Raw genomic sequence first — 19,801 nt, forward strand, 5'->3', positions numbered from 1 at the left:
GTAAACAGGTGGGTAAATGGTGCATTGTGACTGTAAAGCGCTTTGAGTATCAATCATAGACTGTATATAAATAGGGACAATGTCCCCACACTCACTTGGAGGGACAACAGTGAGGGACTCCCTCCAGTCTATCTGCTGTTCATGTGGACTCCTCCTGAAGTCAATGACCAGCTCCTTGGTCTTGTCCACATTCAGGAGTAGGCAGTTTGCTCTACAAAGTGGTCCCAGGCAAAGTCAGTGTCCTGTACTCCACCTCCTGTCCATCTCTAATATACCCAACCTCTGCAGAGTCATCAGAGAACTTCTGCAGGTGGCAGGACCCAGAGCTGTACTGGAAATCAGAGGTGTAAAGAGTTAACAAAAATGGAGACAGGACAGTCCCCTGAGGTGACCCCACATTACTGACAACAGTACAGGACAGGGAGTCCCCCAGCCGCATAAACCGGCCTGCCAGACAAGTAATCCGCAATCCAGGAGACAGTGGAGGAGCTGACACCCATGCTGAAGAGCTTCTCACTCATCAGAAAGGGCTGGATGGTGTTCAAAGCACTGGAGAACTCAAAGAACATGATCTCTCCACCATCCCGATGAGAGTGAGCGCCCAGGAGTTCTGCACTTGAGTTTCTTGTGAAGTATAAATAACCTAGCCAGGACAAATGTTGTTCTTGTTCTTGCTACCTCAAGGAAACGAACGACAAACTGTTCTCGTGGAGTATGTAATAGCCTAACGGTGCTGCTTAAAAGTTTGTGTGGCTTCCAGAATTATCTACATTTCTCCATAAAAATGATTCAAAACTTCAGCAGATTTTCCTGAAGACCTCAAAGTACACAAAGAGAACCCAACCAAGCAAACAAAACTGAAATAATATACTTGTGTATTTGTTTGTTCAGGAATATGAGCCAATATTACCTATTGGCACCAGCGCTCGTTTGTGCTGCACTAACAGATCTGATCGATGGAGGCCCCACCTTGTAACTTAGTTGTACTTTAAGCATTTGCCGCTAACGTCTTGGCTCCAAATACCACAGCGCACCTTCAGAGTGGATCCATGCAATATTAGGCAGGTGATCAGAATGTTGATCGATTGTATAAAGGAGATAGAAATCCTTGGATCAACTGCTTTGTTTCTGCTGACAATGCCTTTGGATGGCTTTAAAGTCAGGATCTTACCAAAGTTGCCAGGGGAATCCAGGTGCTTGAGGAGGCGATGCTGCAGGAAGACCACAGACCTACATTGGAGGGCGTCCATTTGTTGGTTGACGGTTGGCATAATGTTCAGCAGCAGCTTTTCCAAAAAAATTAAGATCCACTCTATATGCAGCCTTAATATAAATTAAACATGATTTAATATAATTCTCCCTACATACGGCTGCATAGTAACATGGATTGTTATACTATTTAAATGCAGGTTTACTTACTGTTTCTACATGCTCTTTTCCTGTGGAACCAGCTCCCAGAGGCAGCCGCCCTCTACTTTTAAGATTTGGCTTAAAACCTTCCTTTTATAGAATTTGCAGTTAAGGCGGACTCATATGACCCTGAACCATCCCTCAGTTATGCTGCTATGGACTTGGGCTGCTGGAGGACTTCTAATGATGCACCGAGCACATCTCCTCTAGTGCCTTTTCTCTCTCTCTCTCATTCTCCATGCTTTTCTGTTTCACTATTGCACATCATTAACTGGGTGTTTCTTCCCATGACTCTGTATTCCTGTATTCCCACCAAGACCTGCCCATTGTTAATTACTCACAATTATCCATTCCTTCATGTTATATATGATTCTCAGCCTACACGCTTGTAATATAAAGCACTATCACTGCTCATATGGTTACTGCCTCAGTCCTTTTGTTTATTCTTATAACAAGAACTTTATAAGTACACTATATAGCTACAGTTGATTTACAATTAATTCTCTGATTGCTAGCTCCATCCCTGATCCCAGCATATAAACCACTCAGCCGTAGACAAGGGCCATCAACGGGAACAAGTAAGTCAACGGCCCTGGAGTTTTTGCTGAGCTAAGTTTGAAGTGCAATTTAATGTCTAGTTACCGTATTATTGTGTGTGGTGTAACGACACTTCATGCACAAACAAGATTTGCTTGGTATTTTTTTGGATTAATTAAAAGAATAAACTGTATCACTTAATCACATAATCACAAGTCGTAAATTCACAATACACTGACCTCAATGATGAACTCCATTTCATAATAAATTTGATTATTTTGACATATACTTCTGTTAACTACTGGATAACTGAGATACTAAACATGAAGTTATGACAAAAAAGGTATAAGTTGCTATAAATTAAGTGGTTTATGGATGCTATATGTTGTAATAACACTTTATAAATGCTTACAAGGCATAGGTAACCCTCATGAGTTCACATAGTTTGCTGATAATGAATAATGTTTTATAACTACTTTAATTAACCATTAATTACACATATGAGACATGCATGTTTATAAACCATGCTTTAACATACTTAGTACCTGTTAGTACATGTGTAAATAATGAGATGTATAAATGTACAATTAAAAGTGTATTAGTAGTTTACTTACACTTTCTAAATGATTATAAACCCCTGATAACTCCTTAATAAATACTTTGTAAATATTTTCATGAAATAAAACTTTCTGTAGACTTCCAGAGAACATAACTGCAGTAACTGATACATGGAAAAGAGATTACACATAACAAAACTCACGTCTCATGTAAGTATTATTATGTAACAGTGTGGTCACACACTATACCCTAAATATAGTCAAATGGAACTTTATAGCTCACCATTTAATGACCTTTAGTAAGAGTGGTTGGATTTTAGCCTAAATACACAATTCACATATGTAGTATGAAGACAGACTAGATGCAGCATCAGCTTGAGACAATTTATATTGTTACTGACACTAAATAAATCAAAATGTTTGCCCCCCTTATGATAATGGTGAAACCCATGAGTTCTAAAGCAGGTGATCAGCCATGCCTAACCTTGTTTTTCTCAAGGCTAAGGAGACAACCAGAAAGAGGTGAGTAGTGATATCTGAATTTAGGTGAGGATGTAATGATCCAAAATGACTTAATCTAACGAACATTCTTCTCAGAAATGATCAAACCATACTGACTGAGGTTTCTTTTCACACCAGCAGGATGGCCAAGCCCCCCCCCCCCCCCCCCCCCCCCCGCTTCCTCAATCTCCATTGTGCCTTTACTTTTACAAAATACTGTAAACATTTAGCTCAATAAAACACGACTCAATACACGTGTAAATATTCATTTTATTACAATGATGAGTCAACATAGTACATATGTAGTAATGAAACCCCTGGTTTCCATTACAGTGGCTTGCCCCAACAGTCTCAGCAGATTTCCTACCAGTGGTTCAGAGAGGAGCTAGTATGGCGTCTGGTTATAATGTTATGCAGGTTAATAAACCTCCCAATAACCAAATAACCTCCAGAGTCCTGGAGGAGTCCTGAAGTCCTGTATACACTACAATCATTTTTGGGAAGTTTTTCATGGCATCATCATAAAAATGTTTAATTCATCATCTACTTTAAAGGACAGAGCCACTTTATTTGATCTCCAGTGAAATAAGATAACTGATTGACATTAGTCTAGGAGGTCAAGCCTAGGAGGCCGTGAACATCTTATCAACATAACTTATTAATTATTTCATGATCAATATTACATTTAATAACGATATTATACAACAAAAGTATTTCCTCTCATGTTAATGGCATGTTAACTAGCCTGTGCTCTTCATGAACAAGCCTAATGCTCATATACTCTTTTGGAGGCATTTTTTCAATATTGTACTGTTCGTTTCTTGTTAGTTTTAATAAAAATAACTTCTCTGCTAGCAAAAGATGCCACGTACAGTATGTTCGCACATATGAGGAATTTGTTGTGGTGGTAAGTACAATAAACGCTAAGTCCGGAAAATCGAACAATAAAGAAATATAGAAAATATACGTGTTCCTGTGGCGTGAGGTGTTGGTCCTGATGGACCGCAGCATCCTCCCCTATGGGGAGCTGCTTAAAAAGTTTGTGTCCAGGGTGAGAGGAGTTGCAGCAGCAGTTTCCAAGAGGCATACAGGTCCTGAAGAGAAGGTAGATTGCAATCAATAACCCTCTGAGCAGAGAGAATAATATGTTGCAGTTGGCCTTTGTTCTTGGCAGTGGTAGCAGCGGACCAGATGACTTCGGCATGTTCTTCAGCGCCACAGGAAGTACCTCCTCTGTTGTGCTTTTTTAGTAACTTGAGGGCCTGGGTTAGGGTGGTTCCCAGAAATTGGGACTCCACGGAGGTGAGTTTTCCCAGTCTCACATGCTGCCTCCTGTCTGACAGGAAGTCTGTGATCCACCTACAGAAGGAGTCAGGCACACTCAGCTGGGAGAGCTTTGGTGCGATGAGTGGAGGGAAGAGGAGTCCCAATTATCTACTCCGCTGTCTTCACCACTCTCCTCACATTTTTCCAGTCAAAGGCGCTGCAGCCTCTACACCACACAGAGAGGCAGCTGGTCAGAATGCTTCTACAGAATGTAGTGAGGATGGGCGGGGGTAGGTGGGCCCTCCTCGTCCCTCCTCGGGCACCCTCCAGGAACTTAACGCTGCTGACCACCTCCACAGTCGAGTATTAAATGAGAAGTGGGGCGTGGCTGGGCTGGTTCTTCCTCAAGGCCTTCGATGATCTCTTTGGTTTTGTCCACGTTCAGGATCAGGCTGTTGTCTCTGCACCAGACCATCAGCAGCTCCACCTCCTCTCTGTAGGCCACATCGAGGTCATCGTGATGAGGCCCACGACTGGTGGAACGTCCGCAAACGTCTCAATGTAGTTGGCAGACCTGGGCACACAGTTGTGTGCCATCAGAGGGTTCAGGACACAGCTCTGAGAGGAGACTGTACTGAGGTTGATGACGCTGGAGGTGTTCTGTCCAACCCGACTGTGGTCTAGCAGCCAGTTGCCCAGGGGGCCCACTTTGTCCACCTGAGGCTGTGGAATGATGGTATTAAACATTGAACTGAAGTCCAGGAACAACATCCGCGTCTTGCGTGAGTCTTCTTCTCCTCCAGGTGAAGAGCTGTGGAGATGGTGGCCTCAGTGGAACGTTTTGGACGGTTGGCAGACTGGAAGTCAAATGTGGGAGGAGTCTGGAGATGATGCACTCCTTTACCAGCCTCTCAAAGCACTTCATCATAATGGGAGTGAGTGCGACGGGCCAGTAGCCGTTGAGTGATGTGATTTGAGGTTTATTTTAGGCACTGGCGCGATAGTGGCAGTCTTGAAACGTGATGGGACTTTGGCTTGGTCCAGCGAGGTGTTGAAAATGTCTGTTAGAACAAAAGCCAGCTGACCTGCACATTCCCTGAGCACCCACCCAGGTATATTGTCAAGTCCCGGGGCCTTCCATGTATTGACTCTTCTCAGAGTCCTCTGCACATCAGCTGTGTCAAGACGGAGTGCCTCTTCATCTTGGTTGGGGAACAGCTCTCGCCGCATAAGTGCTATTTAGTGCCTCAAACCTCCCAACAAAAGTTATTGAGTTCCTTGAGGAAGTCTGCGTCATCTTCACAAGCAGGAGGAGGGGTAGCTTGTATTTTGTGATAGCCCGTATGCATTGCCACATAAATCCTGGCGTTAGTGGTGTCGTGGAGTTTATAATTACTACTATTACTGCTGCTCTATCCAGTTTCAGTATCTGACATATTTCAGTCCCTGTAAAGCTCTCCTCAGCAATTCATCATTCACCAACGGATATTGAGAGAAAAGCCAATGGAACGATCCTCTTTTACCTTCGCAGCTCATTCTCAGGGTCTCTTCGTGGTAAAAGGGTTTGGAGGACAAATGAGGACGGTGAATGTGAGGTTAGTTTGAGTTTAGTGACAAAACCACCATTACGCCTCGGCGTGCTGCGATTATTAAGCTGGTCAAAGGTGTAGATCTGGGTAAGAATAGGAAACAATGTGCAAACAGTTTACTTGAATCCTTGAATTCTCCCTACAAAAGATACCATTTTAAATCCACCCGTTAACAAGTAAGATATGCCATGTGTGCAGTGATCGATCATGTTAATAATAATAATAAAAGTCCATAGCTCCTTGTGATGAATAATTACATTGCTATATTTAATTATTTATTTATGAAAACTATTAAAGTAAGATATTTAAGTTTAGTCAACATCATATTCTAACCCTGCAGAGCAATAAGTGGAATAATAATTGTTATTATCTCCACTGTTAATGTTATTATAGTGCTATGCAGATTGGTGTTCTTCTGGAACTAATGGAATTTTTAGGTAGGATGTCACAGAGCAAACACTGGAGATCACGGGCAAATCTGGAAGAAGAAAAGACAAAAAAGAAAATATAACATGTCCTGTTTCTATTGGATGGCTGAGCCTTATGACACAACCCCCCCTCCCTCCCCGACTGATGTTTCTGCTGTGTTTCAGGGCTTTGTACTTCTTGATCGCCCTGTCCAGACATACCCATCTGCCCTGGATCCTTCTAAGAGTTCAGCTGCTGTGGAGATGCTTCGCTCCATCTGAGGGGGGGGGGGGGCTCTAGCACTGAGGAGTGTTTCAGAGATGCCGAATTCAGTGATCTCGGACATCACAGAGAGGTGAACTTCCACGGACACTTTAATAAGCTGCAGGAAAAAAAAGAAAAGAAAAAGAAAGTGTGGTGAGGAGAGAGACGAGGATGCCAAGACGCGAGGTGGTGGCGGGTCTGCTGTAGGAAGTTGATCAGCATTAACAAAGTAGCTCTGCTACGTTTTTTTTTTTTTCTTTCAAGGGGTTTCTCTCCAGCCAGCAACATTTCACCTAAAAGCAGACGACAGGATCGACCTGCTCTGGCGCGGCTGGTCGGCAGGAAGCGGCTGCTGGTGGCGGGGGTCCTGGCTGTCGTTATGGTCCTGGTTCTGGTCATCCTCATCCCCGTCCTGGTCAACTCAGCCGGGACCGCGGGCCACTACGAGATGATCGGTACTTGTAGGATGGTGTGCGACCCGTACGGCACCAAATCTCCAAGCAGCACCGCCACAGCGGACACGGTCCGAGACAACAGCCGCGTGCACTCTTTACCCACTTTTATCCAGGGTCCGAATGGGGAACCGGGTCGCCCGGGTAAGGCGGGTGCGAGGGGACCTCCAGGTGAGCCGGGACCGCCTGGTCCTGTTGGGCCACCCGGAGAGAGAGGTGAACAGGGCAGACCCGGTTTGCCAGGACCTCCGGGGCCCAGCGCAGCGGCCAGTGCCATTAGCGCGGCCACCTACAGCACCGTGCCCAAGATCGCCTTTTACGCAGGGCTCAAAAAGCAGCACGAGGGATACGAGGTGCTGAAGTTTGACGACGTGGTGACCAACCTTGGAAACCACTACGACCCGACCTCTGGAAAGTTCACTTGCTCCATCCCCGGGATTTATTTCTTCACTTACCACGTCCTGATGCGCGGAGGCGACGGCACCAGCATGTGGGCTGATCTGTGCAAAAACAACCAGGTAACGCAAACTGCGCACGTAGACGCAAAGATTTAAACACAGTGCGACTTTTTTTTTTTTTTCCCCCACGGGCTTTCTGTGGCTGGCTGCGCGACACTAATACCAGCCGATACGAAGCGGTCTGATGACTCCACTTAAAGTTTCTCTTGTGAGCAGAACAGGCACGGCCGCGGACAGATCCACTTATTCATGCATGTGTAGTAAGAGCAGGAAATCTATGTGCGTATTGATGGACGCGCAGGGAATTGGCACCTTGAAGAGGGGGCGAGTAGAGGAAAGATGCACAGATTGATCAGCTTAATTGGACAGAAAGTTAGAAGTGTGAATATGAAGAGAAGATGAGCAGTTATTATCGCTCTCTTCATAGCTGGGGGGAAGGTTTCCCATCAATTACGCACGAGTCAGAGCACTTGTTCAATGCTCAAGGAGGTCAATATGCAGGCTCACATTTTGAGATCCAGTAATTAATCTTCAGTTAACCTGGTTGAGCTATATGGAAAAGAAATAGATATACTCAAAGACGACCAGCATTCAAAGCTACAGGTCCACGTGAAGATAAAGGGAAAAAAAAATACTTTTTAATCTAAAGAAAGGCCCCAACAACAACAGCAACATAATAATATTAATATTATAAATAGTAATAATAAGATGATGATGATAGCCTACAGGGGCCCCTTGCTGTCTCCTGGCTCAACAGTGAAACCTCCTGTACTGTGTTCAGATCTAATCCGTGTGCCAAGCCAGTGTTCCAGCACTTGTACACCAAGCACACTGCACACTGTCTGTCTGTCTGTCTGTCTATCTGTCTGTCTGTCAGCCTGCCTCTGTAACACTTCTGCACCGTGAACACGCCGTCTCTGGGATTAAACCCGCAGAGCCGAACAACATGACAAATGAGATGCTGAGAGGCGTGCTCCTAACAGGGCTGCTGCTGTACTTTGTAAAGCCTCACTAATTTGGTCTCTTAACCTCCTGACTACCAGTAGTTCAGATTTGTCCTCTGTGGGGGACATTTGTGAACCTGAATGTCTCCCACCCACTGCATGCTACTGAATAAGGACCTTACACATTTAGGGCTTTTCAGTGATACCAAATGAGAAGGGGTGGGGCTTTGGTACCTGTCTCTTTCTCATTAAGGAAAATGTCGTCCATCAGTTATATGATATGTTAAAAATGTTTTCAGTATTCTAATTACCTTACAAAGATTGGGGAGTTTAAAAAGAAAAATGTGACTGGGCAATATTTATTTTCCTGGTAGTCAGGAGGTTATTGAGTTCCACAATCAAAACAATTGATCATTTCTGCAGCGTGAACACTGGGCAAGACTTTCCACATTCTGACATTTAAATCCACTAACAGAGAGACAAGGGTGTCCTTTATTTATCTACAGTGTTCATTTATAAAGGTGCATTAATGTACAATAATAATAATAGTCCTAAACTATTAATTAATGAATTGTTTACTATTTAATATACTGTTCCAAATAACCCATAATCACTTGCATTATTTGTCATCCAAACTGATTACATCTTGAAACCACGTAGGGCTCAGCGGCTTTTCATTTGGCCGTTTTCTGTAAAACCATCAGTCCATCAGAGCGTGTGGAAAGCGATCCCCGTCTTCCTTAGCCTGCCCTCTGTTGTCCAGGGTCCACCGACCTCCTCCCAAGCTACCAGTAATCATTTGATACTCCAGATAAATCAGCAAATTAAGAAACCATACCTCACTGAGGTCTCGCTCGTTCGTCAGTGGACCTGCATTTCTTCAACGCGCTGATTTCCGGGAAATGAGAGGAAAATTTGTCTGAAAGGTCAAAAATGCATTAAAGACAATGTAAAAAAATAAAAATAAATAACAGTAGGATGAAAGTGGGATGTTGATATTACCTCAGTAAAGTGTCACATACAAATGCTGTGTTGCATTTGGCTTTGTCTTGATACATGGTAAAAAATAATAATAATAATAATAAATATAAAATAAAATGTTTTTTCTTCTGATTTTAAGAAAAGGTTAGAGAAACAGTAGAGAAGGGAATCATTCCTTTTTCTTTTTTTTTTTTACTGTGACTGGAATACTGAAGGTCTGTGCTGGAGGAGGTCACTTGCTGCTGCTTTGTATTCCTCCATATTTTAGTCTTCTACATTACAATTGAATCCATTTAACATATATTATATCAATATGATCCCTCAACCAGTTACAGCTACAACCAATAAATGTAACCAAGTGGATTAATATTTTGGTGTTTCGGTGCATTTTGCATTAAACTGTATTGTAACGACACATTTCTATTTCCCACTGCGGTCAGTGTGCTAGGCTAAATAACAGAAACACATTTGTGTTTAATTCAGTCAGTTAAGTTTAACAACACAAGTTACCCCCTCCAAAATGATAATACTGCTGAATTACTGCTAATCTAGTATTAGAATGCATTTATTTTCACTAGTGTACCTAATTAACTGGGAAGTAAGCCTATCACCATTTTATTAATTTAATTACAATGTGCTGACGTTCATTTTTTCCTTTTATCTTTACTTGTGTATGTTTAATAGAGGACCTTCGACTTGTAATGGAATATTTTAACCTTGTGGTATACAGTACATCCTTATACTTTAGTAAATTGATTGAGTATAATGTCTCTTCCTGTTCTGCACTACTGTTAAAATGAATAAAATCATCTTTACCCGAGATGACAATTAACTAAATGATAATAACAACATTATATGAGACGCAAGAAAAAGACAAAAGAAGGGATCCCAAAAGAGTCTAGATAAAGATAAAAGTCTGAAATGCTCTGGGCCGGGCAGAGGAGGCTAATGTCAATTTGGCCAGAACTGTCTGGAAAGCATTTGACCAAATAAGGCTATAATAGCTGCTTCCTGATGGAGACGTTCCCACACATGCGACTCTGGTACGGCACCAGTTATCCTGGGTCTGTGTTTCTATAGCAGCTCTGCTCATCCATTACTGGTGTCTCACCTCAACCTCAAATGAATCACCATACATCTAGGTGGATCGAACCAGCACTGCAGTCAGCCAGCATTACATTTAAATAGGACACTGTTAATAAGGATCAAATCTGACTAAAACCCTTTCACGTGGGGACATTTATATGGTTTAAACTTAAGAAAAGAACTGATGTATTTTTATTGGGGCACATATTATCATTAGTGCCATATGCTAATGCACATTCCACCAAGTTTTTTGAAGCAGAAGTAGTGCATAGTTTGGAAAATCACTACGCAATGCAGAGGCAACATTTGGAACACACCTCCTTGACCAAGCACGGATAAAGACAAGGCTCTTTGGGCCCAATAACAAAACACATTTGGATAAAACAGGCATTTATGACAACTTCCATGCAGCCAAAAATGGTATATGTAATAATAGACAATTAGTAATACTCATTTGCATCTGAAACGTTGACCTATAAACCTGGGTGTATGCTGTTTTTAATTGTTTACAGAGGCTTACTCGTGTGATGCTTTGAGTCCCTAAAAAAGCTCAACGCAACCCTTTACGGCACATCATTTAACCCTGAGCCATCACACATCAAATATGTTGTCTACAAGTGCTTTGGAAATGCACAATACCACACAGTGAAAACCAATAATAACACCTTAACCTGCCTGTTAAATAGTTTTTTTCTATTAGTCAGATCAGATTCAGCCAACTCTGTGACTTAGTGCATACTTGTATTACTAAGCTTGTGGACACGAATAATACCAACATGTTTTACATAGCACCGTGTGTGTTTATGTGTGTGTCTGCGCCCTCGCATTTCCACAGGTGCGTGCCAGTGCCATAGCCCAGGATGCAGACCAGAACTATGACTATGCCAGTAACAGTGCTGTGCTGCATCTGGAGCCAGGAGACGAGATCTACATTAAACTAGATGGAGGCAAAGCTCACGGAGGCAACAACAACAAATACAGCACGTTCTCTGGATTCATCATCTACGCTGATTAGGCAACACGTTTCTTTAATCGCTGCTTTGTTTCCTCAATTATTGGAACTCATCTTCAATGCCGCCCTCTATAAATAAAATGAATGTGAATGTTAATACAAACCTTTATGTTCTTTTATTTTCCATATATGGTCGTCATCATGGCCGTCAGTAGAAGTGATCAGGTTGCTTTGTCAGTGTGGGATCAAACCATATTCTCCCTTTTGTCATTATGTCACACTTGAATGCACAGCTTGGTTTTACTTGTATCACTTAGTTTTATCACAAAGAACAGTCAGACACAGTTCACTTTTATACCTGACTGTGCCTCAAGCTTTCTGGCAACAAATCAAGCCCAAAAACATTTAAACCAAGACTTCAGAGAAAGGGGAAATGAACAACTTACATAGAAATAGTATTTCTCAATTTTTCCCATCTCCCTTAAATGACTGGACCGGCATAGCCAGACACAGTTCACACAATCTGGATTTCATCATGAGGCGTGTTTCAACCATAGACTGTATATAAATATGGACAATACGTCCCCACTTCATTGCATTGGCCAAACTGACGCTAGTTTACCGGGGATACTGGCGGTGGCATCTTGTGATCTTGTTTAGAGCCAGAGTCTGCGCAGTACGGTCCAAGAGTGGAGCCACACGGATCCGGGTTATCAATGACCCACCCACACTTCCTCTAGATCAGTACTTCTCAAATAGCGGAGAAGATAAACAAGCCTCCAGTCACTAGGTGGCAGCATTACTCAAACTAATCAACAGGCTGCCTGTTCAACCCAGTAGAAGAAGAACACCGGTGTAAAGAAATGAGGGAGGGTATCGCCAACAGGTCAGTCATTTTGTGAGTGCAGAATCAGTAAATAAAAAAGCACTGTTAGCCTCGTACTAAGTTGCGTGAAAAAATTTCTGTCCCCTAGCGGGGGCATGACAGGTGGTAACTGAGAACCACTGCTCTAGATTCACTCACGTTTTAATTAATACTGCGCTCTGCTCTACCTCCACCAGTTGCAATGAAATGTTGGATTATACGCTGTACTTATTAATTATTTATTTATGTATTTTTTCAACAGTCACAGTCCTATGGGACCGCTTCACGGAGCAGTTGGCATGGCAACTTGTAGTCGCCATTACATCCTCTTTCTATAGCATCAGATAACTAATTGACATGAAATTTATCAGAAAAATTGACACTTGATCATGCATCAACATTGTATTAACTATCTAAAATGTCAGAAACCATCTTTTAAAAAAAATAAATTGACATGTACTTCAGTGTTTTAGTTTGGCCCTTATGACCTAAACTGTAGCCAGCCACCAGGGGGAGCTCTGCTTGCTTTGGCTTCACTTTTGAGGAGCTGTTTCCTCATACAGTTTCAAATGAAGCAGAGAAAAAAAAAATACCTCTGCACGCAACTGGCCAATCCTCAAAAACAACCAATCAGAGCCAGTTTTGGGAATTCAACTCAGAAGTGCTCAGGTGACGTGTATGACTGTGTCGCTGTTAATCAGTCCATCGTGAAGAAAAAAAAAAACATATCACAATTTAATATGGGAAATGAGGCCGTATAAGCAACTCCCTGTTCTGGCCAGTGCCCTCCTGTTGAAGTCCGAATATTGATATGTTTTTGGACCCAGTATACAACACAATTTGATTTGGAAGACAAACTTTGCCTATGAAGTTGGGGTAGCTTCTTTTGGAAGGCCTTGGCATTTTTTAAAATCCTGGCCACAACCCTGCTTGCATGCTTGATGGCCGTTTACCGACGGTTAGAAAAGAACATCTGCAAGCTGTCTTAAGCCCATGGGTAGAAGTTAGGTCTTGTAGTCATCTTTCTGGGCATTTGTGGAGCAGTGACTGTACACAAAACTTTCAAAATTCTGCAAATCTTCAACAGTTTTGTTTGTGTACAGCTGGTGGCACAGAAGAGTGCACTGAATGTGCAGAACTGTACGTGCATACATTACCAACAACAACGTGCCAGACTACTGAATCCTGGTGCTCGCTCATACTCGCTCATACTATCTCAGCCACCTTAACCAAATTTGGATTTTTTGGGGCGGTCTAATAACTAATAAGTTTGATATGAGGACTAAACACGTGGTTTAGACTTTCAGGAACTTTGCATGGCCTAATTTATTACACAACAACTGTAGTCCTCTATAAGCATGCACTTAACATACATACCAATATTCGTATGGGTTTGCTAGCATCAAAGTGCTATGCAAGCATTTAAAGTGTCTAATTTGCTAAGCTTTTGTCGAAGATATCAGTGTACTCAATTGTTTGTAGTGCCAGTTTTCTGAGTACCATAGTTAGCACAAAGTTTTGATGCAAATGTCTATGCTTTCATTGCATATACTGTATATGTCAATTACAATGTAAAACGAAGAAGAAGAGAATCACATTACTGTGTAGTGTACCTTAGGGATTGTCTTAAAATACATTGCTGTTACTGGCATCTTGTGTAAATATTGTATCGATGCAAACTTTATTTATTTTTCTGCCTATTTACTGTACAGATTGCTGGAAGAGTGCATATTAAATGATTTTAAATAATCAACCAATTAATTGAAAAAAAAAAAGTGGATTGTTTTGAAGTTCTTGCCTTTGGTGGGAAAGACACGTGGTGTTGTAGATACACTGTTTGTGATATTCATTCATTCAGTTTTATTTATGTAGCGTCTATAAAAATTCCAACTGTCTCCAGACGCTTTACAGAACGCGGAGTTTGAAACCCCCAGAGCAAGCACCTAGGCAACTGTGGCAACAAAGCCACTTCTTTTTAATTGGAATAAACCTTGAGCAGAACCCAGCTCAAATGAGGATACCTATCTGCTTGAGGCCAGCTTGGTAGAGAGACAGGAAAAGAGAGAGCAGAGAAGAAAGCAGCAGGAGGATCAAGACGATAAATACATCTGTCAAATATATATCTGAGTAAAGCATACATGCATGAAAATGGAAACAAAAACCACACTATTGATTCTAATACACTTCTTTTTGGTATTCATCCAGCTGGGGCCCTCTGTGCTTTTATGTTGTCTGTACTAACCTTGGCACCATAAATGGAATTAATAGCTTTTTCAAAAATGTCAACCTATTTATGAATGAATCGCTTTCATAAAATTAAAATGATGAAAGTGCCCCCACTTGGCAGGAACATATGTGCTAATAAATGATGAAAAAGTACTGATGTTTATCTCTGCAGGTGAGTTTCTGCCTCAAGCAGACAGCACATAGAGCAACATTTACACAGCATATGTAAATTACATTAAAAGTGTAATACACTATGTCATGCGTGTTAAATGAGAGACTTATACTAGATAAAAACAGAGAGAACGCATGGAGCCAGCACTGAAGGTATTCATCAAAGATGTGTGATCATAAAGTTAATGTATTCAGCGGTATCTGTAGCTGTATTACAGCTCAATATGGGACTATGATCGACAGGGGAACACAGAGTAAATGACATAGCATACAGTAGTAGTACATGAATGAATGGATAGTGAGAAAGTAGAGAATATATGTTCAGTGCCTCAAATCCCCCAGCAGCTTAGAGCTATTGTAGTATCACTGAGGGATGGTTCAGTATCACCTGAGCCAGCCTTAACTGTGAGCCTGATCAGAAAAGAACATTTAAAGCCTAACATTAAAAGTAGACAGCGTGTCTGCCTCCCATCCAAACTGAGAGCCGCTTCCACAGGAGAGGAGCCTGATAGCTGAAGGCTCTGCTTCCCATTCTCCTTTCTGACACTCTAGGGACCCCAAGTCTGCACATTCAGAGTGAAGCATTTGGGGTAATATGGTATGATGAGGCAGTGTGAGGGAGCTTGTCCTTTGAGCGCCTCACATGAATAAATGAACTTATATATACACTACCGGTCAAAAGTTTAGAACACCACACTTTTTCCAGTTTTTTACTGAAAATTATTCAGTTTAGTGTCTCATTGCACTTGAAAAATAAATCATGGAATCAATTTATAGACCAAAATGTATTCTAAACGTTTGATTCATCTTTGTCAGATATAACAGCTGAACACACTCGTGGCATTCTTTCTACAATAGAAATCAAATATTCTTCAGAAAGTTCTTCCCAGGTCTGTTGCAGAAGTTCCCATAAATATGTGGCACTTGCAATAAATAACTGGAAAAGTTAGGGTGTTCTAAAAAATTTTGACCAGTAGTGTACCTGAATATTGTCATTATCCATAGTACAATGAAGGCATGTGGCCACTCTTTAGACATCTACAAAAGAAACAGAGGAAAACAACTAGAATGAAAATGACTTAATAAAGAAGTGAATAAGTAAATACACTGAATAAGATTTTATGTCCACCTATTTTTATTTATTTTTTTAATAATATTTGCCTTCAAAATAACTGTAGTTTGGTGGTGTGGACTGGAAAACACAATGGGACCACAACTTGAAGTCTTATCTAGTCCAGTTTCAAATTTGACAATATTGTATTTTACACAGTTTTTCTAAGGATAGCAGCAGACGTGCCATCGTACCATTTGGAGACCCTTGGTAACCAAGGTACAGTGATGATCTCTGGTTCTCTGATGAAAGGTTACACTTACAACAGCTAGTGTTACTATGGGGTACATACATAACAATACGGACACACCAGCAGGTATAAACGCTTTGGACGGCATAACCCCCTGCACCGGAGCTACGTATGTTGAGTGTGGTGGTACTGTAACTGCACATTTCTGGTCGTTCTGTAAAGAAACACCACCTGTCAACCTGCATGTTGTTGTTTTCAGAAATCCATTAGCTACCACTCACCAGTAAAGTGCGCTGCAAGTGGCTGGAGCTTCATACGAAAGAATAAGAGCAGGTGCCACTCACTGGCTGTTGTGCAACTATGGACATGGTCAAAGGAGACTTCAAAGAGGTGTCAATCAAAACTTCAGAGATTAGAATAGTTTTGGTATCACAGTGTGGCTAATACATGCAATCTAACTATCTAAAGTTAGAATTGAGAATATGTGGAAAATATGTGCTTCTAAAGAAGATTATGAAAAGTTGCTGCAGCGTACGTTGTGTCATTATCGATCAAATGCTTGGGGTGGACTAACTATTTCACTGGAGGACATTCACTGGACCCTTAGCATTGTAAAAGGATGTTTGTTGGCATGAATCTGCTCTTGGAATACTGTGAGAGATATCTTGACTCAGCCTGAAACCCAGCAGACCACATCACCAGAGGACTAACCTTGATTGACTCGGCACAGCCCCACCAGTGGGTCTGACTTTATACTGCAGACTCTTGACCAATGGCCAGGCATGCCAAACACTCGGACTGGACCCGACCAAACTTAACTCAAGAAAGGTGCCTTCACTGGAGTTGTCTCGGAAGCGAGCATTACACAGCTAACAGATTGTGGGCAGTGTCTGACGGTCCTCAAGGCCAAACGGCTCCTTGCCCTAGATGTCTGAGTTTCTTTGTGCCTGAGTATGATGAAAGCACGGGACTTTTCAGAGTTGGTGGAAGACTGTCACGTAGCGGGAGTGGAGCTTGACGACGTGACGTGATCAGTGTCTAGTCGACTTGATGCTTAAAGCGTCAAAGTCAACTATCGACTAGTTGGTACAACCCCTACCTGTGACTAAACTTGTGCCAGAGGTTTGTGAAACAATTATTGCACGTTGCAATTTGTAATTATGTGTTTGAGTTATATTGATCCATGCTTTGGTGAAGAATAAATGAAATGAAATGAGTCATTAATGAAAAGTTTTGTCTCAGTTTTGTCTCAGACTGTGTTTTATTCATCTTAAGGACCTGCGCATCGATTACAGCTCTGGCGTGGTAACACCTCAGTGACTTAAAACATTTGCTTAGCTTCTATACTGACATACTCAGCATGCTGCAGCAGTGTTTCAGTCAAACAAAATAGATCCATCTACTGATCAGTTATTAACTAAAAGAGATCTAATATTTAAAAGACCACGTTTAATTTTCCCATTAGAAAGGAGAAGCATAGGGAGAGATAGTAGACACTGCTGACCACTAATCTAACCCAATCTAACGGAACTAGTTGCTCAAGTGACGATTAGGTGTAAAATTCCAAGGACAAACAAGTGTTTGAGTAAGATTTCACTGCTACACACAGAAAGTTTCTGCGAAAGGAGGTAAGACAATCTGCAAACAACTACCTCACACAGTGCAGGAACAGGAAGTGCAGAAAGCAAGTGAAGCAATGCACTTATCACAGCTGTGGCATGAAGAAAAGCATGAACACACACACACACTGTGCTTTTCATATCATTTCTGAAGACATTATATCAAATTGGTGGCATTTCTGTGACAGACATAATAATAGTTGCACATGCAGACATACTGTATACTAATGTGGGTCTTGTACTTCCTGTCTTATACATACTGTACGTACAAACGCACACAAAAGACTGTCAAATTAAAAGCGTTGAGAAACTTGATAAAATCAAGGCTTTTGTCACTTTGTTCACATGGACAGAGGCTGAAAATGGTGTATTGTTGTTCTTAACAACTAGAACACTGCGCGTAGAGATGCCATATCATTGTATTCAAGTATAAAACACACACTATGCAGTTCGATGAGTTCACTGAAATCTGCAAGTCTATCAAATGTGATGTAGTATATTGTAAAACAAACTGATCTGCTGTTATGGAAGACAGAGAAAAATCCAAGAGGATAAAGAGAGAAAGTTAGGAGAGAGGCAGACAGATCACACCGTGAAAGAATGTGCTTTGTTATCAAGCACCTGCTAACCGAGATGAGTTCATTTACAGCCTGACAACAAATGGAGGTATCAGCTGTATTAAAACAGACAAGGCTCCCTTTAACCTACTTGGCTCAATTTGGCCCGAGTTAATAGTTTGCTGTTGGAGATTTGATCAGCGCTGAGCCGGGTGGATCACGTCCAGTCCGAGCGGTCCGCGGTAAGCTGTCACTTTTCATCACGTCGGCGAGGCAGCTCCGCCGGGCTAATTCGGAGAGGAAAAAGCAGCACTGAAGGAGGGGTGTCTGTTTCTGCATGTGAGCAAGTACGCTTGAATGGAGGTGGTGGTTTGGGCTGAAATCAAAAAGCCAGACAGAGACACTGATGAATTCATGTATGCGTCCCTCATAAAGCGTACATGCAGCTTATAAATATATTACAAATGCCCAGCGAGTGAGGCTGTGACCGTCTCCTTATTTTGCAGCATTCTGCATTAACCTTTTTATTTATTATTTATCTTTGTATCAAGTTGTTTAGATGAGATTTAGCAGACAGACATGTCACGCTTCAAGCAGAGTTTAGAGCCAACCTGACCTTATCTCCTGCTCAGTACAACTGTTTAATACAGTACCAGCAAACTAGTTCTATATGGTTTTAGTATTATATACACACAAGGATCGAAGCGTACTGTATATTTGGTCATTACTATTTCATAAACAAGATTAACAGTCTATTTAATGAGGGAGAATGAAACCACTGCTATTATCAACCAATGCCTCAAATCAGGTGTGAAGAGAAGTCAGTCCACGTTTCTTTAAAGCCAGACTGTCTACGTAGGCTAGGGTGGATGGATGGATGGATGGATGGATGGATGGATGGCTCAGCCACACATTTGAGTTTACTCTGAGCTGCTTTTCTAGTTTCCAAAAAACCAAGAAGAATACCATGCCCTCCAAGAGAGTACAGCACTTCTCTAATAACAAGCCTCTGAGCTTAATGAGAAGAAGAAGGTTTTTTTTTTAGCTCCGGGGACAATGAAGAGCTAAGGAAAAAGAAAATAAAAGAAGGCAAGGATGCCCGAAGGATGAAGTGCAATACATGTATCTTAGGTATTTTTTCTTACACATCATGTCATTTCTCTGAGGTATTTGTTTTCTTAACAGTACTGTAATACTTCTATTGGAGTGTGTCATTATTCTAACCATTTTTTCCATTTAAGTCACTTTATTTTGCTAAGTTTCTCATCAAACTGTACTTAGAGTATGTGTTTTATACCCATAATACTGTATATCTACTCTTATATTCTTTTTTTCCTCTTACCTTACTCTGTTCTTTATCCGATTAGTATTTTTACACTGTCTTGCCCACCTGCCGTAAATAAATATTTTCCCCTCGGGATATAATGCAATCTTATCCATTCCTCCAGAACCTGCATTGAGTTTAGAATGACCCTGCTGTTGCTGCTGGCCAAGGAATTTAATTTGCATATGTTTTATTTGTTAATGAATCAATTATTTGTTTTCTAAATGTAGTCATTATTAAATCTTTTCTATTAGTACTGAAAAATAATCCCTGACAGGATCAATAAAGAACCAGACAGAGAGTTTCCATAAGATAGAGATAATAATCCGACAC

At 41.5% G+C, this 19,801-nt stretch overlaps 1 protein-coding gene across 1 annotated transcript; it reads left to right on the top strand.

Annotated features, from left to right (window-relative positions):
• The first annotated feature begins 6,896 nt into the window (after nucleotides 1-6,896).
• c1ql3a (complement component 1, q subcomponent-like 3a) lies at nucleotides 6,897-11,747 on the top strand. Its single transcript, XM_084566086.1, has 2 exons — nucleotides 6,897-7,502; nucleotides 11,289-11,747. Exons 1-2 carry the CDS (start codon nucleotides 6,912-6,914, stop codon nucleotides 11,466-11,468), a joined length of 771 nt encoding a protein of 256 aa, XP_084422212.1. The 5' UTR covers nucleotides 6,897-6,911; the 3' UTR covers nucleotides 11,469-11,747.
• The last annotated feature ends 8,054 nt before the right edge of the window (nucleotides 11,748-19,801 follow it).

Source organism: Chelon labrosus (genome assembly GCF_963514085.1).
Source record: "Chelon labrosus genome assembly, chromosome: 18".
Taxonomy (NCBI): Eukaryota; Metazoa; Chordata; class Actinopteri; order Mugiliformes; family Mugilidae; genus Chelon; species Chelon labrosus.

What these genes read in the sequence shown, in the direction of transcription:
- c1ql3a (XM_084566086.1), top strand. Translation starts at nt 6,912, where the DNA reads ATGGTCCTGGTTCTGGTCATCCTCATCCCCGTCCTGGTCAACTCAGCC. An exon ending in ATCTGTGCAAAAACAACCAG is followed by an intron (nt 7,503 to 11,288) that starts GTAACGCAAACT and finishes GCATTTCCACAG; the next exon opens with GTGCGTGCCAGTGCCATAGC.